At 41.8% G+C, this 16,382-nt stretch overlaps 1 protein-coding gene across 4 annotated transcripts in view; it reads left to right on the forward strand.

Annotated features, from left to right (window-relative positions):
* Positions 1-16,382, forward strand: part of LOC121277223 (transducin-like enhancer protein 4) — a 210,064-nt gene that overhangs the window by 119,726 nt on the left and 73,956 nt on the right. For 3 of the 4 annotated variants that reach the window (XM_041186390.1, XM_041186391.1, XM_041186393.1), the window contains 2 exons: positions 4,866-5,046; positions 8,934-8,950. In XM_041186390.1, coding sequence (XP_041042324.1) covers positions 4,866-5,046; positions 8,934-8,950 — 198 coding nt within the window. Of the gene's footprint in view, positions 1-4,862; positions 5,047-8,933; positions 8,951-16,382 lie in introns of all 4 variants that reach the window. The other variant, XM_041186392.1, reaches the window with a different exon arrangement.

A 16,382-nucleotide genomic window follows, 5' to 3' on the forward strand; every position in this document is an offset into this window, starting at 1 on the left:
AGTATATGTAAGGAATTCCGGTGGAGGACTAAAGTGGTTACCTGGTAAAATAAGCTGTATGACCAGACCACTGTCGTACCATGTGGAGGTGGAGGGCTGCATTATTTGTAAGCACATGGACCATTTAAGAAGAGGGGGCATACCCCAACAAAACTGTTCCACCTGTAACAATTGTTGAACCTGTGGTTCCTATTGAAGTTCAACCAAGGATAGACATGCCTGATGTCTCTGTTGGAGTGGAAGATACTGAGCTGCCTATGCCTAATGAGGTACCTGATGTTAATGCGGTTCCATAGAACGTGGTTCCTGTCAAAGAATTGGGATGGGGAGCTACGACGTTGCACATGGATCAGGAAACCATCTGAAAGATTGAACTTATAATTTCATGACCTGTGTAAATAGCATGAGATAAAGATCCTTGTAAATACAAAGTTTACAGAAAAGTTAAATGGGGAGGAATGTAATAATTATGGTTTTGATAAACGTAGAATAAAACTGTGTTGTAAGATCACATGATCTGTGTAAACCAATGAGTTAGCAGCACGGGGAACCTCTAGGACAAAGTACTTCTTTAGTTATAGAGTTGGATGTACACATGTAACTGCTGCTGCTATCTTGTAAATAAAGTTCAATGTTTCCAACAAGAAAGATTGCCTAGAAAATCAGCTCTATAACAGAGATGTGCATGAATGTGGAGCACTGTGCTTCCGAAGATAATTTGCTTAAAATGTTCGCCATGCATCACTGCTGTTAAAATTTGCTGTGGCCCTTTATTACACCTATTTTGCTTTTTGTGCTTGGTCTATCTTTTCCTACCTCTCCCCCTAAATGAAATATTAGACTGAATTTTGCAGTGGTAAAGATGGTGAAACTGTCAGTGTTTGCCATCATTACTCCACTGAAACCGACCACAACTTCAGGAATCTGCACTTGCACAGAATAACGCAGAAAGCTGAATGTAGCTGTCAGTGATTCTACTCTTCTCTAGAAAGCGCAGTGTTGAGACAACCCAGACTACATTCAATGGAAAGTCTGTGAACTGATGAGAACTTCCACTCTTGTGCTGTTAGTCTCACTGTAAAAACCCTTGGAAAAAGTTACACCTTGTTGAGTGAGGTGTAACTGAGTTTTCGATGGTGTGCTAAGTTAATCATTACTGATAAACGCTTTAACTGAACCTGAAAAATTAATTTAAATATCTGTGGAAAGTCTATTTTTTCCATTATGATAAAAATCCATATTTTTAAAAGAACAAATTTCTTTCTTTTTAAGGTTGTTTCCTGGTGGATTAAAGTAGAAACTAAACTAATTGTAATTATTTATTTTGCTATCTGAAATTTAAAATTAAAAGGAGAGATTCAGCGCTTTAACCTCCCTGGTTTGCTGTCTGTGAGAATACTTAAATATGATTGGTTCCTCCTCATTGACGTTATTGCTACTGCACACCTGGATCCTCTTGACTTGGTGCCAGATTTAAGCTACCGTTGGGAAATGGAAGGTCCGCGTCACGGAGATCACCAGATCTTTGTAGGCAGCTTTCTGTGAAGTCAGTGGCAAGTTCACTGTTGACTGCAAAATCTGGGCCAATATTCCCTTAGATTTCATTTCTAAATATAAACATCCTTTTTAACTCGTATTTTGTTCAAGAAATAATTATAGCCATTTATTCCAGTGAAATAAATAGTTGCATTTTCAACTAAATTAATTTATGCTACAGTTCATTGAAGCTAATGTACTAAAGCTAATATTGAAGATTGATTTTAATATGTAGTCAGATTCACTTAAATGTACAAGTGTATTATAATCCTAGCGTTGACTAAAGGAATCCTAATATATTTAATTTCCAGGCCTTTCTATATATTCAGTAATGCACCGGCTAATTTTGGGGATATTTTATTACCTCTACTCCTCACTCAACAACATAGCCAACTGTCTACCCGCCAATTGTTAGTACACCACAGAGCTTGATGCTGTTCTGGCTGAGGTCAAGCGCTCAAATACTAACCTCTTGAGGGCTTTTCTATGTGTTGCCAGTGTACTGGTAAAACAGACTTTAAACTCTTGTCAGTGCAGTTACTGGTGCATGCATCATAGTCCCACTCAAATAAACCTGTCACAACATAGACTCACCGGGTAGCAAAGAGTACAAGGGCAGGCCTCTAGCTTTTATTCGAGCAGCGCTAAACGTGCACAGAGTACGCAATCATTTCAGCATTATTGAGCAAGCCTGAGGACCTGAACCTCTGCTACATCAGATTTTCTTTAGTAATTTGCTGAAGTACTGCTAAGGACACTCTGAGGGCTTTGAATAGTGACTGTAGTCAGGTTTCTTTCTGGGTTATTTAATTCACTTTTCTCATATGTTAACTCTTATGTAGTGGATGCTGAGAAGCTGGTTTTTGTAATAACTGCCCATTTCTTTAGCAATTTTCTTTTTGGAGGTGGGGGATTGAGGCCTATTTTTGTTAGTGTCTTAAGACTTCCTTCAGTAAAGTGCTTTTTGTTTCAATTTGAGTATTTTGAATTTCATAGTATTTGAATAGTATTCAGCAGTCATAGAGTAGTTGGCTCAAATTTACTGGAATCTCCCTTTATTTTTAGTTTATCTGCTGTGTTTTGCATGACTAATAACTTTCATTTTTTAAATTAAGTTTCAAGTGTTTTCATTTTTAATCTGAGTCTTTTGGTGCTTTTAAAACTACATTGTTTTTCCACAGTCCTACAATTTTAAACTAGCTACATGAATTACAAATCCAAATCAGACTCCTATGATCTATGTATCTATTCTAGCTTAGCCATGAGTTTGAAGCATCTGGAAATTGAAATTCAAACTATTATAAATGTTTAGAGGGTTGGGAAAAAGGATATTCAGAGCACCCACCATGCTTGCCTAGAACTAAAGTTTTAGGGTTACTTAACTTGTTAAAAATGTAGCTTCAGGTTCTTTACAAAACTGGCATTCCATTTACTTTACAGAACATCTGCATTTGTCTCAGTTGGGTCTGTTTGTGTGATTATGTATTGATGGGTATGGGTATTCGACCATTAAAAAGGCATTTATCTCCCCTAACTTTCAATTGATTATTAAAAGGAGGTAGTAGTATAGCTTCAATTGTATACTTTTTAAAAAAAATAGAGATCCAGAATAACAGACGTAGTGTGAAAGCACAGTTTTTGTATTGCCATAAACAACATGCAATATCTGCATGCAACGAATATTTGTAAATGGACACTTGGGCCTTGCTATTAAACCACCCCCTTATCAGGCAGGAGAGGGTCAGGGTGATAATTTAAAATCCTGGAAACCATTCCTAACCTGTAATGTGTATGCCCTTGTCATTTTTATGGAATACTTAATTAACATATTTAAGCCAAAGCTTCCACCATGCAATTGGGAACCTGATTTAAATTTAATAGTGCTGTGATTGTTCCCAGGGCTTGGGAAACTTGGCAGTAAAAGAGAGGTGAGAGAGAGCTGCCGGCTTAGGAATCTTAGTGCCTTTTACAGCTCTGCTTTTGGTTAAAGTGGAGCAGGAGTGCTTCTCTGGCCTATTCAGATAGTCTGTGGCCTCCCCTTTACTGATCTTGGCTTATCTCAATCCCCGCCAACCCCATTGCGATCAGTGATCTCCCCTACTCCTCTTGAACCAAATCTCTCACTCTCTTTCTTCTGATTGCCCTCTCTTGTACCTCCTAATCCCCACTCCTACCACATCGTGGTCTCTCACTCTGAATTGACTGATTTCCTCTATCTTCCTCCACGCTGTTCCCTGTGTTCCTCCCAACTAAGCCCTGGGGCAAAATATTGAGCTCGGCAGGCTCAGCCGAGCATAAAATGACACGCGATGACCTCGGGCCAGTGTCTTGACATCATCGTGTAGTCCTGCAATTTTTCGTTTGGCAGGCACGCAACAGAGTTGGTAGTGCACCCGTCGACAATTAAAAGGCCTATTAGGGCCATTAAAAAGGTAATTAATTTCAAATGTATGCTTACGATTGGCGGGCAGGCGAAAACGCCAAATGGCCTTTGCACTTTTTAGGAAACCTCATCTAAGGGCGGGATGAAGTTTCCTAAAGCACATAAAAATAAAATAAAAATTTCTCACTTGAATTAATAACACGTCCCTGCTCATGTGACAGAGTCACATGAGAGGACATGTTTTATGACATTTTTATTCTCTTCATTATTTTTTAAAGCAGTGCTTTATCTCCCTGAGGCAGGTCAGTACCTTAGGGAGATTGAAGGACTCTTTCATGCACATGCGCAAAGTTCGTGCTGGGCCCGCTCGCCCTCCTCCCCCCTCCCACACAGGCAGCACTCAGCACTGCCACTTGCGTACCACGCTGGGCGGCCTTAATTGGCCAGCCTGCGTAAAATCACGGTGCGGTGCTGATTGCGGTTGGCAGTCAGCTTCCTGGCTGGCCCCGCCGAGCATCTCTGCCAAGGGCAAAATCCTGCCCCTGATCTCTGGCTCTCACCTTCCCAATTGCCGAGGACTGTTCCCCAGGTTTCCTGGTTATGGTCTCTTACCATTGGTTTTCTTGCCCAGCCGTCCACTAGCCTATCAATTTGGCTGGCAGCCAGGTGGAAAAAGGGAAAAAAAGTAATTAAGGTCCTCCTATTAAATTTGGCATGACTTCCATGTCCCTGGCCTTGTGAGGTTTCCCCCACACCCACCCCATAAGTATCGGGGCCTAAGTCTGTAAGAAAGTGGGAAAGGCAATAATAGAGACATTGCTACTTTAATTGCACAAATGCATTTTTAGTAATTATACAAGTGATTTCATGTGCTTTTTCTAATTTTGTGTACTTTATCTAACTTCTTCCTGCATTGTGTTCATACAAGTTAATTTTTCCACAGCAGCAGCAACAGCTACAGGCCCAACATCTATCCCATGGTCATGCACTTCCAGTACCTCTCACCCCACATCCATCTGGACTCCAACCCCCAGGAATCCCATCAGTTGGAAGCAGTGCAGGACTATTGGCATTATCAAGTGCTATGAAGGATGAGAAAAAGCACCATGACACAGACCACCAAAGAGGTAAACAATACTTGAAACTGCAATTCATTTAACATTGGTAATTTAGAAATGGGAACTTGGTTGTTAATCTCTTCTTTCTTTAGGAATATAGGAACAGGAGTAGACCATTCAGCCTCTCAAGCCTGTTCTGCCATTAAATTAGATCATGACTAATCTGGATCATTTTCACCTCTGTTCCATCCCCTTAGTATCCTTGACAAACAAAAATCAGTCAACTTTGCTTTTAAATATTTCAATTGAGCTGTGATTCTTTCCCTTCTGTTACGATTCTGTTAGGGGCTGTTAACATTTAAAGAGAAATTTGAACACCTAGTAATCAACTGACAGGATTATGCCGCAAGATTTCACATTTTTTTAAACAAAACAAACTTTATTGTATTTAAGAATCAAACAAAGCAAACACTGTAAACTTAACACTATAATGTCTAATTACTTATGCTATGAACACAGTTCTACTATTTACTTCCTCACAAGAACTCCCTTATACATTACGAAGTCTTGATGGTTCATGCACTTCTTAGGGACCAACCCAAAAGGTATGCCATAGCCCTCTGGAGTTTACTTTAACTCTTCTAAGTGTTCCAGCTGTCCTCTGAGGTAAGATCCTGCGTGGGTCCTCCCATTAGCTTATAGGCTATGCAACCCTTCACCTTTTCTTTACAGACCTCATGATTGTGGATGCCTCAGCTCCCTGTTGCCGGTAGATACCCAGCTGCCTTCTCACACCTTCCTAGCTGATCTTCTTACTGTTTTCTGCCACAAGGCTCTGTGAGGATCATTGTAGATTTCTTCTATTAGCTGCGAGCCAGAGCAAAGTTTTCAGCTGCTTTTCCCTCATAAAATCCAAACTGAACTCCTTGCTTCTTTCAACAAACACATATAAGTTATTTTGTTTAATGTATCTTCTACCCCCACAGCTCATCTCTATGATAATGTGGCATGCTCTGGGATCGTCTCAAACAGAAATATAAAGAAATTATTTTACCTTCCGCACAACTCTTTGATTCTGCAACCTGTCTGAATAATTTCTATCTCTAATGGAATTTCACAAATCTCTTTCCTAGAATTGCTTGCCAGAATTGCTTATTTTATGGAGATAATGATAGAGACCCTGGTTCTACCCAGAGGTCTAGAAATGGGTCACCCACTGTTTTTTTTCACTATCAGCTCTGACCCTGTAAGATAAACAGTGGTTAATTAAAGCTAGGCTTGTTTGATATGCCTTTAGATTAGCGTTGTTTATCAGTTCCTTAACCAGGTTTTTCAATTTACCTCATTTAAAACTTTAATTCCTAAAAATAAAATTATATTTATTCTAAAACATATGAATTTTTGCAACATTTTACATTTCTTCAGTGTAGTTCTTGAAGTTAAAAGCTAGCTTTTTGAAGTTGTAATATATTATTTTTATAAAAGGAGCCCGATATATGGAAGGTCATGTTGAAAAAAACATTTGAGTAAGTTTGAAATAAAGCAAAACTGGAGACCATCAATATAAGGTAGTCACCAAGAAATCTAAGAAACTTCTTCATCCAGAGAGTGATGAGAATGTGGAACTCCACCACATGGAGTACTTAAGGTAAATAGTATAGATGTGCTTAAGAGGAAGTTAGATAAACATTTGAGGTAGAAGGAAATGGAGAGTTATGCTGATAGTTAGATAAGGAAGGATGGGAGGAGGCTTGAATGAAGCAGAAAGGCTGGCATGGATCAGTTGGGCTTTATTATTCTGTGTAATTCTATGGTAAAATACAAAAGTGTAGGCTTTTAGACTAGGGGATGCTACATAATTTATTTTCCACCATGCAGTTTGAGCATCAGTATTGCTTGTTATTCCAACTAGAGAGCAATTGCATTATATTCAGTGTTGCACATCATAGCTAGCCTTATCTCATGGAGCGGGAATACAGTAGCTAGCTGATGCCAAAGAAGGAGGATTGATGTATATTCATGCACTTTGGATTAGCCATGAATAAAACACTACAAATTAATTAGATTAGTCAATCTACAATTGCTCTGGATAAATTGAAAGAGAATTCTATAACTAAAATAAGGCATGTTTATTTTTCCTGATGCACATTTGGAAACACTGATCAGAGAACAGCTTTCTGATCAATCTGCTTATCTGCTTATCTTGTTGTTTAATTTATATTGCTTTGTTATTGTGCAAAATAATATATATTTTTTCATAGCCAGAGCATTTTTATTGCCCATTACAGCAATGAAGCGCTAAATTTGCCACGTTAAAGCAATTTCACAGCCTCTTTACCCAACATGGGTGCCTCTGGTGGGAGGAGAGCTATTGAGATAGTGTAAATGACCTAGTACTAGTGCTGTTGGAAGACATCAAGATCCTCCTTGGGACAGGACTTGTTGGGGACTTTGACAAAGAGAGTAGCCAATGGTGAAGCTAGATGACTCCCAAATATGGCACTTGCTTCTAGTCTACCAACAGTGGCCTACTGATGTGCTGAATCTGCTCATCCTACCCTTTGTATGGCAGTTGCTCTCATCTGCCATGGCTGGTCAGTATAAACGCCTGGAAGGACCTGGTTAGGTTGATTCATTGTTGTTATACATGCTCCTTAGTAATGGGAGTTATTTGCCGACAAGGGGAACTGATTCATTCACAAAAATGCTTTAATTGGAAACAACTTTGCAACGTAAGACTATGGGGTTGCCCACTTCGTTTCTTTATTAACCCATTGATAAAGATACAAGGATTGATTTAAAAGGTAACAAATGTTCGGAAAACTTGAAAAAAAGTAACAGTCTATAAAATTTTAAGTTGAAGGTGTGATTTCTTGCATATCAAATCGTTCTGTTGAAAAATAGAAATGATGCATTGCATTTGTTTACTACTGTACTTGGACTGACTTCAGTAGTTTTATGTTGAGAATATTAGTCATAAGACAAATGAATAACCACAAGTTCATATCATTTTATTATATGTTCCCCTCTTGCTTCAACTTGCTCAGCGGACATAATGCCCAGTTCATGATTGCAAGCAGGACCCAAATGGATTGTAAAAATGTGGTTACTATGTTGTTCAGCTTTCAAAATCACAAATTTAGTGGAATCACAAATAGCAAAACCATACCCTCTTGTAAGTTTCATAAATTCCTATTGGGCAAAAAAAAACACACTTGCAGATTATGCAGTTTTACAAAATATCTTTACCTTCTACCATTGTTCCCTCTGCTTTCCCTTTGCTGTGTGCAGCCATTTGTTGCGCTATGCAGTCCCTTTAAGATTACCGCGTGACTATGCATGCATATAACTTAAAGGGACCACTGTTGTGCATGACCTGTTTGTCTCTTGTTCAGTTGGAACAGGATTGCTGTACAGTTGCACACCCATGAAGCTTAGAGGAAATATTGTCATCTACCATGCTACAGTAGCCCTGCCTGTCTTGTCACAATTTTTACAATATTGCATTACTTATACTTCTTATGATATTTGCAAATAAAAATTATGGGCCCAATTTTAACTCTGCGCAGATGGATGGGCTTTGTGTGAATTAAAATCTCACCCTGTGTATCCGGAAGGGGGGAGAGTGGGAGAGACTACAGATTTCATCATCCTTCCTCAACCCCCAACTCCATTTTTGGGCTACACTCTGTTGGGTTAAGTGAGGTATTAAACACTAGAATCAGACCAAATGTTTATTTACACAGCATTGTCTAGAGGTTGGTTCTGGGCTCACATTGGTGTAAACTAGCTACTATCGGGTACATTGAAGCAGTATAGCAAGTGATTGGCATAAAATGATGATAACAGGTGCTTGTTTTTTCCTCCAACCTACCCACCCCCCCACTATTTTCCCTTGATCCATTCCTCCTTGCAAACTCGTTCATTTTTTAATGATGTGGCTTCCATGAGAACAGACAGAGACTCAGTCAAGGTAAGTTTCAGCTATATTTTATTCTACAAAAAGGATTAAAAAATTAGATCTGTTGATGATTTCTTGCTTTTGCCATTTTGGTTTTCGGTTATATCTTCCTATATCTCCTGATATTGCCGCAGTACCATACGTAACAAGAATACTTTGGTCAAGACAATTGCAAACATTAACGTTAGAACAGCATCTTATAGACATTATTATGTTAGAGCTCAGGTTTCAAGAAACTGATGGTTCCTCAATGGGAAATCCATGATCACATTTCACCAGCTCTTTTCTTTTTGATATACCACCATACTGTTGACCCATGTTGGTGGATGAGAAGGAAATAGGTACTTGCTCTTCTTGCCTTTAAGGTTGAGGCCTGGAAAATAAGGCAAGCTAGACATTTTGGAAGGTGTGCACTTAACCTTTCTTAGATTTCAGTGTGCTAGTGGTGGGAGTGTATTAAGCAGCTGCTGCCAATAGCACATTTTAAAAACACCTAAAACTTATTTATTCTATTTCTAGTGTGGATTAACTTGCAAACAGTGGCTTTTTTAATTGACAAAATTGATGTCCAAACTAAACTGCAATTACTTAAAACTGTACTTTAAAATATTTAACCATAAGATTAAGTGTAGATGTTTAACCAGAAGTGACTAAATGTGACTGCTTCTTTGAGATGTGACTTATGAAAGTGTGAATATATTAAAGAAGGAACTTGAATTTATAGACCACCTTATCACTGTCTTCAAGGCATCCCAAAGTTCTTTAAAACCAATTCATTATTTTCCTGATTTTTAAAAAATGAAGTAGTTCTTAAGTAGGCAAATGTAGTAGCCCTTTTCCAGATACAACAATAATATGAATGACCAGCTCATCTATTTTTGATAGTTGAACTCTTTGGGGTCTCTTTGGCAGTGCACTGGAGAATTCCCTGCTCATCTGAATTTTTTTGTTTTCCTTCATGGGATGCAAATGTCACTTGCAAGGCCAACATTTGTTTCCATCCTTAGTTCCTCTTGAGAAGTGATGGTGAGCCGCTTTCTTGAACCACTGCACCCATCTGTTGCAGGTGCACCCACTGTGCTGTTAGGAAGGGAGTTCAGGATTTAGTTCCAGTGACATGTGAAAGAACAGTGATATAGTTCCTATTCAGGATGATGTGAGGCTTGGAGGGGAATTTTCAGGTGGTGGTGTTTCCATGCATCTGCTGCCCTTGTCCTTCTGGGTGGTAGTGGTCATGGTTTGGAAGTGCTTTTAAAGGAATCTCGGTGAGTTACTGCATGCATCTTGTATATTACACACACTGCTACCACTGTGGATTGGTGATGAAAGGAATAGATGTTTAAATTGGTGGATGGGGTGCTAATCAGGCAGACTGCTTTGGCCTGGATGGTGTCAAGTTTCTTGAATACCACTGGAGTCATTGTCACTCAGGCAATAGAGAGTATTCCATCACACTCCTGACTTGTGCCTTGTAGATGTGGATAGGTTTTAGGGAGTCAGGAGGTGAGTTCCTTGCACAGAATTGTTAGTCTCTGACCTGCTTTTCTAGCCACAGTATTTATATGGATAGTTCACTTCAATAGTAACCCTCAGGATGTTCATAGTGGGGGATATAGTGATGGTAATGCCATTGTTGGAGATGGTCATTGCCTGGCACTTGTGTAGTGTGAATGTTACCTGTAACTTATCAGCCCAAGTCTGAGTGTTGTCTAGGTCTTGTTGCATTTGGACATGGACTGCTTCAGTATCTGAGGAATCACTAATGTAATGAACACTGTGCAATCATCAGCGAACATCCTTACTTCTAACCTTATTATGGAGGGAAGGTCATTGATGAAACAGATGAAGGTGGTTGAGCTGAGGACACTACCCTAAGGAACTCATACAGCAATGTCCTGGGACTGAGATGATTGGCCTTCAGCCATCACAACCATATTTGAAGATTAAAATGCAGCTTTTAAAATGGTGCTTCAGTACAATTGGAGGACCAAAATAATTGAAAGCATAAAATTAGTGGTTCTTTTATGAGAATCAAGCTGTTTCCGGTTATTGATGCATGTATTTTCTTTAGGTGGCAATTTGATCACTATTTAAATAATTCAAAATTCCTTAAATGCTTGCATTATATGTAAATTAGTTTCTAAGTAACTTCATTAGCAATTGCAAAAGGATTGGAAGACTGTTGGATAAAAGTGGTGACAGGTATTTAAAACTAATACACTATGCTGATCTAGAAAACCAGGCCATGAAAGATAGAACTGGAACCCAATCTTTACATACATCTTTATAAACTTTTATTTACAGAGATACATATTGCAAACATGCTCCTCCAAACCCAATTGCCACAGTTTCAGTCTGTTCAAATATGAGAAAAGCCCAGGTGAGTCCCCCAATAATATCCACCACCTGAACACAATTAAATGCTCAATCACCACATAGTTATATGAAACAATTAACAGATTCCCTTCTCTCTCCTTAAAGAGATTTTTTTGTACAGCCAAAATCTTTGAAAAAGATTAAATCTAAAAAAAACCCTCTATATACTGTACAAAGCATGACACCGAGAGATGCTCCTCCTCTTGGACCCCTAACAATTTCTTTGTGCATGTATTTGTTTTGCTGAAACAATCTGACAGTTGATGGCTTGATTTCACCCACTTAATTTTAGAGATTTCGGGAGGAATTTTCCCATAATGAAATTAAACGCAGTGGCTGGCAATTTTGGCAGCGCCCAGCCGGCCATCTGTAATGGTGGCAACTCGCACCTGATTCTGTGCTTGGAGCCTCATTAATTATGTAGAGGCGCATATCAGTCTGAATGACCTAGTGGATCGAGAGTTGATTTGTCGGCCCGCCTTCAGCTGGCGGGTTCAAAGGTCAGGGCACCATATTTGAAGGCCATTCCAACACACAATCTCGCTCTCTCCAGCCCACCAGAGATGTCTGGCAGCCAGAGGAGGAAGGCCGAGAGCCTGAAGAAGAAGGCAGTGCCCCGCTTCACGCACCAGCCTCTCCAGGCCTTGATCAGAGGGGTGCAGGCGCATAGGAAAGTGCTCTATCCCAGGGATGGCTGTAGGAAGCACAGCAGCCTCACCTCTCCGCCCCAGGGGATTGTTATGGAGCAGGGGCAGTGCAGCTGGAACCTGCGCCTGAAATATCCAGTGCAGGAAGAGGATGAATGATCTCATCTGCTCCGTCAGTAAGTCATCCTTCAACTCCCTCCAATATCAAACTCTCATTATGGCATGATGCACTCAAATGGCTACTCTCCTCAGGGATCTCAGGCAACCATTAGCGGGGGACACATTTCAACACTCGTTCTCTCACTGAGACATTCATATCACCACCATCCTATCTGTCATGTTGCTCACATTCCATCCTCTGGCCCTTCTGGGGAGGGCTTACTACACACAGGGAACATGAATCTAATCCAACCTCTGCTCCAGCCCTTCTCATCACCTGCCTTTTCTTCTTCGTACAGGCCAAGTTGGTGCACAACAGGCATGAGATAGTGCAGATCGGGGGAGGGACACCATCGCTGTCACTGAATTTGAGGAGGCTGCAGCCAATCTGGTTGGGGAGGACAGGGATCGCTCCTGTGGGGAAGGGGAGATTGGCCTGTCACACCAACCCAGTATCCATCGCTTCATCAAATCCTGACATCTACAGCGACTCACATGCAGCCTTATCTAGTTCATGCTCAAGCTCATTAGCTGAAACCTTGTTTTGTGTTTTCTAGGCAGCAGCAGATTGAGGCCCCCAAGCCAGTCCAGCACCACCAATGCAAGATCCCAGACTTTATCTGAGGAGGAAGCTCTGAAAGAACTGTCACGGCACCACATGCACCCTCCACCAGCTCAGAGACACAAATGTCATTTGGGCACAGCTGTAGATTACACTCGGGCTCACTTTCTAGGGAACACCTCACTGACATGTCCCTGCAGCAGTCAGAGGCAGGGACAGCTCAGGTCTCCGTCACTCAGTATGAGCCAGGTGTTGAGCCTCTGGGAGCAGCCGTCAAATCAGTGCTGGAGATGCAACGACAAGCGGTGGAACATTAGGCAGAGATTTGGCAGTCACTCAGCAGACTAGAGCGAACGATGGAGGAGTGCGTCTGCGTTCTGTCTGATGTCGTGGCTCCGACATGTGAGCATTTCAAAGTAACAATGAGAAGGCTGGCAGCCACCATGGAGACCTTGGTCCAGCAAGCCTTGCCGAATTTATGCTCGGCCCTGCACTCCATGGCCACACACACCCTGGTGTGCACCATCAAGATGTAGGCGACATTGGGATGAGGGACCTTGACCACCCCCCTCTCCAGGTGCACCATTTCCTGCAGGAGTCAGGGCGAGTCCCTCGGGCATCCACAGGGAGGATGAGAGTAGGCCAGACACCCCGGGGGTCTTCTCTCAGGACACGCCAAGGGTGTGCAGCTCTCTCTGCCTGTGACACCATCCACTCCAGCTTCTCAGGCTACTGAGTTGAAAGAAGATGGCATTGAGGTCTTGGAGAGATGTGGTCATATTCCCTCAGTTGACTTTATTCCTGTTCATGCTGTGGCTCCGCTTGACCCTGTCCTTTCTGGTGGAGCTGCGTGTGGAGTCGTTTCCTCCTCCTAGGACCCTAACAAAGGCTGCATTGAGCCCTAGATCCATATGTGCTTTGGCCTTCTATATGAAAGGAAGCATTGAAGACATTAATGATTCAAATGGCAAGAAAGTGAAGCTCAGAAGATGACACGTTTGGAGATTGTAAGGATCCACAGTTTTTCCTGCCCTCCTTGCATGGTGGCTGACGCTGCCTTGTCCATGAGGCACGAGTACACACATCGAGGTGACCAAGTTGGCATCGCAGATGTAACATCTTGAGCCCTGCATGGGATGCTCATGTTTAAGTGAGATGAATGACCCAACCTAGTCTGTGCACCGATCTCGGATGTGGCATATTAATGGTCAATCAGTTGTTTATGGTCAATGAGTGCATGCCCTTTGGCCCATTAGAGGTGTCACATCTGGTGAACATGTGACAGGCCTTCATTGATGGAATGCCATATATGATACAGCTGTGCCTCCTTCACTATTTCCGCATTCCCAAATTCTACATTCCTGTGTGTTACTCTTGAGATGCAGTGACTGTGATGTGAAGCCACTGAGTTCTGAGTAGCCTTTTAACAGTGCTGATGAAGCCATTGGCATTAAGTGGCTTTTATCGCAAGGAGGTATTCCTCCTTTCTTTCTAAGCAGACACCTGCTCACTCTTGTGGCAACAAGAGGTTAGAGGGTGACCCAGAAAGGCCCCCCTAGTGTTTGCCCTTTCCTCTCACTGCCATTCCACCACCTTCCCTCCCTGTTGCCCCCATCGTGTTCGTCAACCTGTCCCTCGCCTCACAGCCTACCCCTGGTTGAAGTGCTAGTTTTTGAAAGTGGAGGCCTGCCTGAGTACCACAGCACAGTGATGTTCTTTGGGACAATGAAAGTAAAGAGAAGGAGCAGTCCAACCCTTCAGCCCCAACAGAGTGGCGTTCATCGCAACAAGACCAGCACAACACCATAGCAGGTATATCCCACTCAACTCGAAGTTACCAGCGAACTGAGGTCTGACTTGTGCACACCACCCTTTTTCAAACGGATTTGAAGCCGATGTAATTTCCCGCTGGCAGATTGGAAGGCATGGCAAGATTTCAACGCACAGCGGTTTTAATGAGCATTCATGACATGCTAATGAATGCAAATGGCGTTCACACCACTGGTCAGTGGGATAACTGACCCACCATGAACACACGGTCGGGAAAATTGTGACTCGTTTTTATAATGGCGGATTTGCAACTTCTTGGACTGTCACTGGATTTTCCACTCCTGCCCGCCACGAAACCTGTTGCGGGAGGGATCGGAAAATTGCGGCCTTCCTTTCTCTTTGTTTCAAGCTGCCAATGTCAATCCGTAACCTTTTCCCACTCATTCTTTTCGTAGAGGGTAAATTAATCATGGCTGACAATTTCCACTTGCTTTCTGCCAATTTTTCACCAGGAGTTTTAGTTTTATGTCTGATTTTAAAAGAAATTACCAACCTTCAACTTCAGGCAACCATTCTCTGCTACCAAGCTCTGAACAATGAGGTCAGGTAGTGAGGAAAGAAACGGAATCTAATCTTTCCACATTTTATGAACTTTTATTTACAGAGATAAGTATTACAAAAAATGCACCTCCAAAACCAACCGTTACAATTTCAGTCTGCTGCTATATATTATATATGAGCCCAGGTGAATCCCCAGTTAATGCCCATCAATACCTTCAATTGCCATTCAGTTAATACACACCTCTAATTATATTTTTTGTGCAAATGTAGCTTTAGAGAATGTTATACCTTTTAAAAAACAATTGAAATTTTAAAAATTGTGATATTGCTTAAAAGTTCCACATTGAGTTTCTTTGCATGCTCCGCATTCCCAAAATATATTGAGCTAAAAATTCATCCACACCATGTCCACAGCTTGCCCCCACCCATTCTGGTGGAGGTAGGCAGCACACAAATTTCATGCAGCCACCTTGTTATTTGATTGCAGCATAGATATGAGTGCCTTCCATGCTGCTGGCTGCCCCTGCATTCAGCAGGGAGCTGAGCAGCATGAGTTAATAGCAGCTGGTGCAGCCAGCCACCTGATCTTAGAGGTGGTCTGTCCCTCTTAATGGAAAGCTGTGCAGAATTACAGGATGGTTGCTGCTGAATACTAATGCTATAATTGTGAACAAGGGAAATGGAATACTTGGACAGGGACAGGGTTCCAGGGTCAAATATACAGCTCTGGAAGGCTTAGCGATGGAGGTGGACAGGAGGACAGACACTGTGACTCAGCTGAGCTGGGGGGAAGGATTTAAGTAGCACCAGGAGGCCTCCAGGAATCACACTTAAGACTGGGACCATGTCAGTTTCTGGCGTCTGGGCCCAAGGAGCTGTCAGCAGTGTCGTAAGAAGTCTAATGACCTCATCCGGATGGTCAAGGTCAGTGAATGCATCTTCACATGTCATCTCCTACCCATTGATCCACCAGCTTCTCACATTGTTCAGAGTACCACACCCCACTTCACTCAGGCCATGGCTCTCAGGACTCACACCTAATATTCAGATACTTCAATTAGTCCTCACACACCTGCCATTGCTGCCAGCATTAAACCCACCGCTTTGTTGCCTTCATATACCTCTACTTATGGGAGGTACATTACCCAAATACAGTGCTGCACAATCTTCTTCATTTTTCCCTTTTTCTTTCAGGACAAGGTGGCACAAAATTGAAGGGCTGGAGAGCAGAATGAGCAGGGGACAAGGACACCTGCATCTCTTTAGACCTACTGAGGAAATTATTCTCCACATCATGGGAAAAGCTGTGGAATTGGGATGATGGCATGTTACTGCCTTATGGCACTTCTCAACTCCCAGCTCACCCTCA

The sequence above is a fragment of the Carcharodon carcharias genome, chromosome 4 (assembly GCF_017639515.1).
Source record: "Carcharodon carcharias isolate sCarCar2 chromosome 4, sCarCar2.pri, whole genome shotgun sequence".
Classification (NCBI taxonomy): domain Eukaryota; kingdom Metazoa; phylum Chordata; class Chondrichthyes; order Lamniformes; family Lamnidae; genus Carcharodon; species Carcharodon carcharias.